Source organism: Talpa europaea (genome assembly GCF_964194135.1).
Source record: "Talpa europaea genome assembly, chromosome: 3".
Lineage (NCBI taxonomy): Eukaryota > Metazoa > Chordata > Mammalia > Eulipotyphla > Talpidae > Talpa > Talpa europaea.
Genome location: NC_140069.1, coordinates 138,927,581 through 138,939,063, shown reverse-complemented (window position 1 = coordinate 138,939,063; position 11,483 = coordinate 138,927,581). Strand labels below are relative to the sequence as shown.

Here is an 11,483-nt window from a genome sequence, read left to right as displayed (position 1 = left end):
TCCCCTGCCCATCTACCCTTGACACCACTCCAGACCGGAGACCCATGGGGTTAAACCACATTTAAATGTCCTTTTTGGACCTCTCTGGTGGCACAAGGGGTTCAGCACAGCACTATGACGCTATCCACAGCCACTGCAGCATGAGTTCAATCTCCAGAGGGCCAGGGAGCAACCCACATGGCACAGCAGACCTCTCCTGTCTCGCCCGCTGCTCCCCTCAGCAGTGTATTTCAGTCAGTCTGCCTGTTCTGCTCCCCACTCTGTCTCTGCTCAATCCTCTCACCCCCCGCATCTCTGGCCAGTACCCCAACTCTTGTATGCATAAACAAATAAATCTTTTTGAAAAAATGTCCTTTAATAAAGGGAACAACAGTGTGGGTAAGGACAAAACTGGACATTAGCGGCAAATTAATATAACCTGCTCAGCCTTAGCGATACACACCTGAAATTTATATGATGTTATAATACGAAGTCACGCCAATAAAAAAATTTTCATTTTTAGAATTTCTTTAAATGTCCTTTAAGATTTACCATTACATAGCACAAATCAAAAAAACAAGCAACAACAAATGTTGGTGAGGATGTGGTGAAAAAGGAACTCTCCTGCATTGCTGGTGGGAGTGCAAACTGGTCCAGCCACTATGGAAAGCTGTCTGGAGGTTCCTCAGTCTACTAAAAATGGAGCTACCATACGACCCGGCAATTCTACTACTAGGGATCTACCCAAAGGACACAAAAACAGTGATTCAAAAGAACATCTGCACCCCTATGTTTACTGCAGCACTATTTACAATAGGCAAAACCTGGAAACAACCCAAATGCCCAAAAATAGATGACTGGATCAAGAAGACGTGGTATATACACACAATGGAATATTAGTCAGCAATCAAAAAAGATAAACTCATGCCATTCGCAGCAACGTGGATGGAGCTAGAAGGAATTATGCTCAGTGACATAAGCCAGAAGGAAAAAGAAAAATATTGGATGGTTTCACATAACAGGAATATAAGGGAACCAAATAAGACATCAGTGTAAAAAGAATAATAACAGTACAAAACACAACAAAGCAAAAACAGACAATTATAAATCAGAGACATCCTGCAGGGGAGGAGGCGGGAGAGGGATCAGAGGGAGGGAGGGAGGAGCCCAGGGGACTGAGGTGATGGTGCACGGGTGCCTTGGAAAAGGAAATTCTATGGGGACTACACCTGAGGGGGTGGGGGGAAGCAAATACTGTTTAAAAAAAATAAACTTTTTTTTAAAAAGTAGGGAGAAAAAAAGATTTACCATTACACATCTGTAGTTTCAGAGAAGACAAGGACAAAATCAGGTTTCTTTATCAGATCTTTAAAAATGGATTATGGCTCTTCAATGTGCTCACCACGAAAAAGAAGTGATAATGATGTGACCCGACAGAGTCAAAGGCAACACCAATCAGTGCACCGCCAATACTACGCAAATGCATCCAACCAACGTGTCACATCCTGACCTTACACAAGATGTCGATTACATCTCAATTTGAAAAATGAATTATTCACCCCAAAATAAGTATATTGTCTTGGGAGAATCAAGGAGGTTTGGCCCCAGGGGCAGACAGTCCAGAACGCAGGCCGTGGTGAATGTGAAAGGCCACCTGTGCGCCATTACCTACACGCACAACCTAGACCTCATGGCACCTGCCAACTCCCCACCCAGGCAGAACCGGGCGGGGCTGAGGCCCCCGCCAGGCCCACCTCCAGGGGAAGACAAGGGACTTTACTGTCCTGAAGGCAACTCTGGGATCCCTCACCCCCTGCTCTGCCAGGCCTGCCTCCCAGCTCTTCCTGCAGCCCTCGCCCTGGCTCTGATGTGTGTGGGGACGGGGACAGCCGCCAGCTCTTGGCCTGGCTCTCTAACAAGTTCCGAGAGTCTGTTTGTTAAAGAAAAATTCCAGTGGGTGCATCCAACACATGGAACTCAAGTACAGAAATTATATTTATCCATCACCCTGCCAAGGAGATCACATGCCCTGGTGAGTCACCCCAGATGTGCTCAAAAACAGAGTCTCTCTGTGGAAACCCAGTCCCCAATCCCGCAGAGAGTCGGGTTAGCAGAGGTCCCCACGCCAGGAACCCCAGAAGGCAGCGTCTGCCTCCAGCCTCCCGAGGGGACGCGGGAGCTGGTGTCCTGCCCTGCTGACAGGGAGGGGTGCTAAGAACTCACGTATTGCCCCCCAACGACCCGGCGAACTTACCTGTAGTTCCCGGGTCCCCCTGGGCTTGGGGGTGCCCTTTCATCTTTTGGAGGAAAAGATGTGTTGGAAGACATTGCTGCTTCTGCTGCTGTGTTACGATGCTCAGGCCACGGTGCCCCAGCGGTGGAACAGGGGTGAGTGGCATTGAATGTACTTGTTGGCTTGATGCTCGTGATCCCCTTTCAGTGCAATTAGGAATTGGGTCTGGGGGAAGGCAGGGGGAGGGGAAGAAATTCAAAGTCCTGTGCTCGCCTTTTATCTCCTCCCTGCCAATGGCTTTATGCTTCTTGGCTGTGGAAGCTGATGGGGAAATGACATGGAAAGAAATCAAAGCCGCCGAGGTGCAGCAGGCAGAGGGCATCCTTTCCCACATGCCCTAGTCCAGCCACCTCCGCCGCCTAGACACCCCTGATCCCTGCAGCTGGGCGGGTGTGCAGGACGTATGGGCGCCCCAGCCTGAAGCTAACACAAGGGGACGGTGGTGCTGGGAGGACAAGGCCCGCCACCTGGGCAACCCAAGCAGGAGGCCGGGCCTGGGCATGGTAGACGCTCCCCCAGCCAGTTGGAGCTTATCCCCGTCGGGAGTGAGGGGCCCACAGGGAGCCATACAGCCCCTCCACTGCCTAAAGTCAACTGAGGTCTCCTACCAGAAAGAACCAGAAAAAGACATCGGGCTTGTAGGTATTTCTAGAGAGCCACGGCAGGATGAAGCCTGGCGTAGAGGCCTGGGGATGAGTCTCCCGGCTCTCAAGGAATGGTCAGGGAAGGAGGAACAGCCAGTGTGGGACCCAGTCCAGACAGACCTGGAATGGGGGAGGCAGCAGTCGCTGCATGTACTTGGGGCTTTTTCCTTCATTTTTAAGCCTGAGATTAAAGACTTGCCATTCCTCGGAGCTAGACTGTCACATAGTTGTTGCCCAGACGCAAATGATGAATGAGCAATTTCTTTTCTTTTTCTTTACACATACACACCCTTCCCTGCTCACCACGTGCACAGACTTGGGGGGCAAAGCTGTGAGTAGAGAACAGGAAGCCCTTAAGGACAATGCAGGCGCCCTTAATTTGCCTATTTAAAAAAGATGATACCATCCACTCCTCCTAACACACTGGCTGCCGTAAAGCAGAAAGAGATGACTGGATTTATAACTGGGAGAGCCAGCTTGTGAGCCCCCCAGCTAGGAATTCTGGTTCAAACTGGGATTTTAAAATTCTGCCTCCAACAGGCTGGGTGATTCCTGCCCCCGCCTTTAAACCACTCGGAGCTTTAATTCGCTAAAGGGCATCACATTAACAGCATAATTTACCCTCCCGCGGTTGTGATGAGAGTCATATTCAAAAGTATAGAGAAGAGGCTTTGGAAATGATAAGGCGGTATAGAAATGTTAGCCATTTAAAATATGGAAAAAATTCATCAAAGAAAGTTGGAGATACTCAGCAGAGGATGTGATAGCAATTTGTGGGGAGGAGCCACACCCGCTTTTCACTGGGGAAGGTCGAGCCCCAGTAAACTCACAAACCAGGTAAAGACCACAAGCCCACACGGCACCGCCCAGGTGCAGCTGGTGTTAAGTAAGAGATGAAAGGCTCACGTGGGGGCTCAGAGTCCGGGTTTGGCGCCGCCACCAGCAGCAAAAGCCCTCCAGGTCGCTGGCGTTTTCCATTTTTAACATTTTTCCCCAGTTTTGAAAGACTACACAAATGCCATCTTTTTTAAAAGACAGAACAGGAGTCACACCCAAATAAAATACATTTCCAAATGCTCTGCCCTGCTCACCTTTGTCTCCCCCCAACCCCCACCTCCAGGCCTAATTGAGGAGACCCGCCCTCTGCAAACAGCCAGGGGGGAAGGAAGCCGCCTGACTGCCATGACAGACTATGGTGATTTGGTGGTGGCGATACCTGATGGGGGTATCCAATGATTACCCTAATTAAAAATCCAGTGATTTAGAAAAAACAGCCTCTCCCTATAAGATCCACCTCCTCCATCTGCCCCTCCAGCCCTCCTGGGCCCACACACTCCCTCACCAGCCCCCTGCCTCCACCTTCTCCATCCAAACATACAAATATAGAAAGAGACCCCAAAAGAATACACCCTGCTGTCGGCCAGCATTTTGCCTACCCTTCTCCCAGTTCTGCGTCAGAAAAGCGCTCTCTAGGATTCCACCCTGGGAGGCGGCTCCATGAACCGCCAGGATCCTGGTCCCGGCCCACGACTTGATTAAGGCCAAATGACTCACCTGTGGTTAGCCCTGACCGATCCAGCTGGCTGAGGGCCAGGCCCTGCGGGAGCACCTGGGGGCTGGGGGAAGCAGCCAGCTTTAAAACACACACGTATTAATTAATATAGATGTATTAATTTTATGCACTAGTAAATGTATAAAATCTACATCTTTATTAAGCAGTTTTGGTAGGGAAGCCTGACCCTTCAGAGAGCTGGTGGGGTCTATGTCATTTTCAGGACCCATTTTAATGTTATCTGGGTTCATTCTGGAATGTTCCATGAGGGGAAGCTTCTGTGGTCAGTGCTCAATAAGTACTGATAACTGGGATAGCATTACTGAGCACCCCAGTTTACTCCACCCGGTTTAATCCAGAAACTCCCAGAGGCAGGCCAGACTGACCCTTTGCAGGTGAGGACACTGAGGATGTTCAAGTTAATGTGTCTAGCTCAGGTGAAAGGGTAGAGCCGGATTTTGAGACCTCCCTCTCCATCCCCCTCCAACCCTTCCCAACAGCTGAGCACCCCGGGGATCTAGGGCATCTTAGCAAGAGGGGCCAGCCCTCAGCAGCCCTTTCAGAAGCACTGCTGTCCCCCACCCCCAATACGAAGGGCCAAGCTCCAGGCTCACACAGAATGTCGCTGTGTTTCTAACAGGCTGGCCCCGGAGCAAAAAAACCCAATGACATCAGTAGCGCCTGGCATAAGAGCTTTTATAAACAAGAGCTTTTCCTTTCCACACCCACGGTCGTTTCCACAGAGTTGCTTCAACTGATTCATTAAAAATATGGTTGTAGTTTTGGCTGAATATGGTCTGCAGTTTGAATCCTACCCAACCAGCTCTTTGGTACCCATAAGGACAGATACATGGAAACTGCAGTCAGCCTGAACACTGCTCTGTTGGAGGGAGCAGATTTTGGGGGTGGGAGGAGGAAGAGATTTTTTTTAAAGATTTAAATATTTATGCATACAAGAGCTGGGGTACAGGCCAGAGATATGGGGTGGCAGAGGGAGGGGGGCGATGAGAGGATTCACTAGAGACAGAGTGGGGAGCAGAACAGGCAGATCCACTGAAGTACACTGCTGAGGGGAGCAGCGGGCGTGACAGGAGAGGTCTGCCTCGCCATGTGGGTTTCTCCCTGGCTGGCCAGGGATTGAACTCATGTTACAGAGGCTGCGAATTGCTTCACAGTGCGGTGTTTAACCCCTTGCGCCACCAAGGAAGCCCAGAAGAAGAGATTTTTATCCCTGATAATAAAAAGTCGAAGAGTATGTCGGGCTGCAAAGCAGAGTCAGGTCTCCCTTGTGGGGAGCCTTCTGGCTCTACATCTGACCAAGCCTGAAGAGGCTAAGGTGTGGGGAGACAGGTGTCGGTCTCCACTTGGAGCATTAAAAGTAGCTCCTGCCAGCCAGAAGAGGGGTTCTTCAGAGATAAAAATTGTGCCTATTGGAGGCAGGAAACAAGACTACTTTCTGATAATTATCCAGGACATAGAAATACAAATAAATTCTAGAAACACCCTGTTCAAAAGAGAATTTAGTGAGATACAAAATGGAGTATAGTGATAGGGGCAGGAAATGTGTTTATATGGGATCATTTATTCATTCAACAGTCCTGGCATGAAGCTAGGCCTGGGAATACAGCAGTAAACAAAACCCCAAGCCCTCATGGGGTTAGCTTCTAGTAAGGGGAAACAGACAATAAACATGTATATCATCAGATGGCAATAGGTCAGGGAGAGGTTATAGAGGATTATAATTTTAAATAGGGTAATCAGGGAGGGCTTCCCTGAGGAGGTGACTAAAGGCCTGAAGGACGCAGGGGAGGGAGCCATGCAGTCTCTGTAAAAAAAAAAAGTATTCCAGGCAGCAAGAAGACAACGGCAAATATCCTGCGGCAGAAACATGGCTGGTGTGCTCAAAGAACAAGGAGGAGGCAGGCTGTGGCTGAGGAAGCAGGAGCCAGGAGCGAATAGCAGACAAGCTCAGAGAGGCAGTAAGAAGTCAAGTCTTGTAGTGCCCAGGAGCCATTTACAGATCTTCAGCTTTTCCTCTGAGTGAGGTGGAGGCCATAGAAGGTTCCTGGGCAGAGGAGTGACACTGTCTGAACTAGGTGTTAACAGAATCACCTAGATGCTGTGCTGAGGAGGAAGGCGGTGGACAGCAGGATGGAAGCAGAGACAGCACTGGGAGAGAAGCTTGAGACGCGTAGTAGGGCCGGGCAGGGATGTGGCAGGAAGCCAGAATCCCAACACATTCGCAGGTAGAGCTGACAAGACATGGTGACTGGACTGTGGGATGTTGGTCTGAGCGATGAGGAGGAGAGGAAGACAGCAGACACAGCGAGAGGTGCTGTGTGCACAGTTATGTATATGTGTGAGCAGGTGTGTATGTGTGTATGTGAGCGTAGGGGTGAGGGCAGGTGTGGGGGGTACATGAATACGTGTGTTTATGTCTTATGTGTGAGGGTGCATGTTTATGTGTGCGCCGAGAGTGGGTTTAGGTCTGTCTATACATGTATGTGAGCAGGTGTGTGTGACTGGAGGGGTGTGTGTGTGTGTATGTGTGTGAGTTGTGAGTGTGTGTGTTAGTACTGGGGATGGGAGTCAGGAGAAAAAGCAACCACAAGTCCAGAGGCAGCTTCCCCCAGGCAGCTGGAGACGCAGACGTGGGCAGGAAGAACAAAGCAGAAGTCGGTCTGGAGTGAGTGTGGCCAGGAGGCCGGGGAGGCGCAGGGGAGCCAGGCGTCCACGAGGTGAGGATGGGAGGGAAGAGCAGCAGCGAGGACGATTCTTTTTATAAACAGAAGCGGCGACATGTGTTCCTGCCGACGTGCAAGACCCAGTCGAGAGGCAAAAAGTAAAGATATGGGAAAGGTTGCAGCCTTTCTTTTTTTTTTTTTAAAGATTTATTTATTTATTTATTTATACAAGCACTGGGTACAGTCAGAAGCGCGGGAGGGTGAGAGAATTCACCAGAGCCAGAGCAGGGAGCAGAGCAGGCAGAAGGACTGAAGCACACTGCTGAGGGGAGCAGCAGGTGGCAGGAGAGGTCTGCGCGCCATGCGGGACCCTCCTCTGGTGGCCGGGGAGCAGCCGGGGATCGAACCGGCACAGCAGAGGCCGCGGGCAGCTTCGCAACCCAGCGCTCAACCACTGCGCCACCAGGGAGGCCCCTGCAGCCTTTCTTACAAATTTATGCACATGTGGAAAGGCTGGTTCTAGAAGGAGCATGGACACAATAGCAGATGACGGTGTCCGGGCAAGAGGCAGGGACCGAGACCAGGGCAGACGTAGAAGGATGAAACCATCCTCTCTGTCACAGTGAACTGGAGAGAGGGGTCGGGAGATGCGGGCAGGATGCCAGGGTCCACGTGACAATGGTGATCGTAAACACAGAGTGAGACCACTTAAGAGGGTTGGCTTTCCCCCAGCCACACTCAGGTGTTCAGGGGCAGGTGTGTCACCTCCGCCACCGTGACGTCCACCGCAAGGCTGTGCCCATTCAGAGTCAGTCACTTTGCCACCAGCTGGCTCACCTGGAGGTGAACGTGTGAACTCACTCTGGTTTCTTGCAGCCCCGCTCTTCCCTGTGGCACACCGGCCGAAGAGATCCTCATCGATGACCTTGAACCCCATCCTGCAGACCTCCTTGGAGGAAGTAGAGCTGCTCTTTGAGGTAGGCAGAGGGGAGGTGTCTGAGTCAAGTCCCCCAGAAGGTGCCGCACCCTCTCTTTTTCAGATGAGAAGTGAATCAGGTCACTGTCCCATAGGGACAGGCTAAACCAACGGGGTGGGGGGCGCTGTAGAACCCTGCAATCCCAAAGCAAGGTATCCCTCCAGACCCTCTCTCCTTACCCGCGCGATGTAACACAGAATGATGGCATTAGGAGCACAGTCCAGGAAAACGAGAGCTCTGGCAGACGTGGCTTTACGACCCACACAATGGAGGGGGGCAGCATCCCCAGGCGAGGCTCAGAGGTGGGGCTCGTCCTTGGAGTCCAGGCAGTGTCGAGGTGGTTGTCCAGGTGGAGCTGCGTCTCCCGTCCTGCATCTGTGACAGCTCCATTCCTGACAGTCCTCAGCCTCCCACACCTCCATCACTGAGACCCCACTCCTCAAACAACAGGTAAGTTTCCTAGGGCCGAACAGTTCACTTCAGAGGTCAGAGCCCTGGTTCAAGATCTGAGCTTTGGTCCCGGCTCAGCCCCTCACCAGCTGCCTGCCTCGCTTGGCCATCATTTCCCTCTGGGCCTGAAGCTCCTCAAGTGAGGCACTGTGGACTTCTAGTGAGTCCGAACCTGGAACGCGACGGTGAAGGAAATCAGACATGGGGGACTGTCATGTCCAGCATGCAGCAAATCTTTATTGTCTTAGTGCTCATGATATACTATTTTAATTGTAGCAGGTGTAACATCAAAGCATACCACATAATGATAACATGTATGAGTGATTAATCTATTTTCTTACTATTATCTATTTACAGTAGGGTACCAGGCGGTTAGTTCTCACACACATAATCTTATCGCCTCCTAGCCAGAGCCTGGGAATTTCACTCATTATTTTGTTGTTGTTAAACTGTGGAGATGGACGCAGTTCACTTCCAGGCTCTCAACACCAAGTCCTGTCACCCAGAGGTTTTCCTCGGAGACGCATGTGTTTTCACATGCCTCAGAGACTCGGGTCAAGGCCCTTCTGCTCACTGAGCAGGGTCTCTCCATTTTGCTATTCTTAGACTATGGAGATGTAGAAGCCCGACTCCACACAGGTCACTTTCCAGGCTCTCAACACCAAGTCCTGTCACTCAGAGGTTTTCCTCCGAGACGCATGTGTTTTCACATGCCTTAGAGACTCGGGTCAAGGCCCTTTTGCTCACTACTCAGGGTGGCCTCCTCCAACAAGGCACCACCATGGTCTCCAAACTTCCTCTCCAGCTTTGGCATCCTCTGACTTCCTCCACACGTGAGAACTGTCCTGCTAAGTCAGAATCGGCGTACTGTAGCCGAGCAGTGGGCCTGTGCAAGGGGTCTAATCCTGAAGAACAAACTAGAAAATGGGTTGTGTTTGCCGAATGTTGGACATGAGAATCATGTGAAACTGACCCAAGTGAAACTGACCCAAGTTTTAGAAAGAATACAGTGGCGTGCAGGATGGATTCGAGCCAGAGAATCCTGGAGACAGAGAGAAGAGCTAGCACCCTGAATGCAAGGTTTTTTCAGGTGCCTAATGTGAGCCTGGCGCTAAGCAGGGGAGAGAGGCAGACCCCAAGGCACCACCCCTATTTTTTAATTTTTTTTTAATTTATGCATACAAGAACTGGGGTGTAGGCCAGAGGTGTATTGGGTGGGGTGAGAGGATCCACCAGAGACAGAGTGGGGAGCAGAACAGGCAGACTGAGTGAAATACACTGCTGAGGGGAGCAGCAGGCGAGACAGGAGAGGTCTGCTGCACCATGTGGGTAGCTCCCTAGCTGGGGATCGAACTCATGCTGCAGTGGCTGCTGATAGCTTCATAGTGCTAAGACAACCCCTGAACCGCCAGGGAGGCTCCCTCCCCCTTATTTTTAAAGAAAAGGTGAGAGATGAAGACAAATATGTCTCCCACTTAATTCCCACATCTTTCAAATTCCCAGCTTTTGATCAAAATGTATCCAAAGCAGTTCATGCTTTAGAAGATCTTTGGTGGGGGGGAGGGAGAACGAGGAGAGGCACTGACAGGGGACACAGAGGTCCCTTGAATAGTGGCTTTGGGCCACACACTGTATTGTTGTTGTCCGTATTTGTCTTGTTTACATCTCACAAAATCCCAGTGGATATCATTACTAACCATTTCAGAGGAGGCTACTGAGGCTCAGTGAAGTTAAGTAACTAATCGAAGGTTACACAGCAAACAGGGAAATAGCAAGTGGGACCCAGGGCTCAGATTCCAGAGCTCTTGCCATGGCGGCCTCCCTGAAGGAAGGGCAGTGATGACGGCTACTGTGTGCCTTCAGCAGCGCTGATGCTTTCTGTCTTTCCGCACCATGTCTCTCACAGTTCCTGCTGGCTGAACTTAAAGTCGGCCCGGACCTGCAGATCTCCATCCAGGACGAGGAGCTTGCCTCCCTGCGCAAGGCCTCGGCCTTCCACGCCGTCTGCAACAACGTGATCCCCAAGCGCATCCCTGACATCCGCCGGCTGAGCGCCAGCCTCGCCCAGCGCCCGGGCATCCTCAGGAAAGAGGACTTTGAGAGGACGGCGCTGACACTGGCCTACGTGGCCTACCGCACAGCCCTGTCCCAGGGCCACCAGAAGGACGTCTGGGCTCAGTCCCTCCTGAGCCTCTTCCAGGCCCTGAGGCAGGACCTGGCGCGGTCCTCAAGCCCCAGAGACAGGCAGGCGCCTGGACGGCAGATCAGGGACCCGCACATGCTGTAATCCCGAAATTCTGCATTCCAACTCCCCTTGCCTGGACCCCTTGCCTGCACCAGCAGCGAACCACAAGCTACCAACTCAGAGGAGCAGGGATCAAACAGGTGGTCCCCATGCTCTTTGCACCTGTGCTTCCTGGTGAGCGCATCTGATTCATGCCATACGGGACCTGGGCTGGAAGAAGGGGCTGGAGTGGTCATTCAAGATGCTTCCAGAGGCAGAAAGGCTCCCCTGGCGACACACAGGAGGCTAAGATAGCCTCCAACACTGGGTATGGCCACAAACACCCAGAGGAGGGACAGAGCTAGAGGAAACTTCACAGAGGTGTGGGCATGGGGGGATGTGGGGGGCAGATCTTTGGTCCTAAGGGGCCAGGGTGTTGGGCTGCTGAAAGAACTTTTGTCCCAAGGTTTTGTGGTTAAGACATAAAGAAATAGGGCTATAGACCAGGAATACCCTGTTAGCCGCGGGCACGCTTCTCAGCCATTGCAAAAGCCACCAAGAAGGATCAGCTAGAATGTCAGTGACTTAGGACCTAGATGTTATAGTTCCTCTTTTCTGAAGGCTGATCTAACGTGGAGGAGACAACTCAGGGGTCACAGAAATGCTCCCAACAGTCATGC

General features: G+C 51.4%; 1 protein-coding gene across 1 annotated transcript; it reads left to right on the top strand.

The window, feature by feature from the left end:
* Positions 1-2,291: 2,291 nt before the first annotated feature.
* Positions 2,292-10,866, top strand: FAM180A (family with sequence similarity 180 member A; the record flags this gene model as incomplete). The annotated part of the gene is made up of 3 exons (XM_084230656.1): positions 2,292-2,367; positions 8,029-8,129; positions 10,486-10,866. The coding sequence occupies 3 exons, from the start codon at positions 2,292-2,294 to the stop codon at positions 10,864-10,866; spliced, it is 558 nt and encodes a 185-aa protein (XP_084086782.1).
* Between the last annotated feature and the right edge of the window lie 617 nt (positions 10,867-11,483).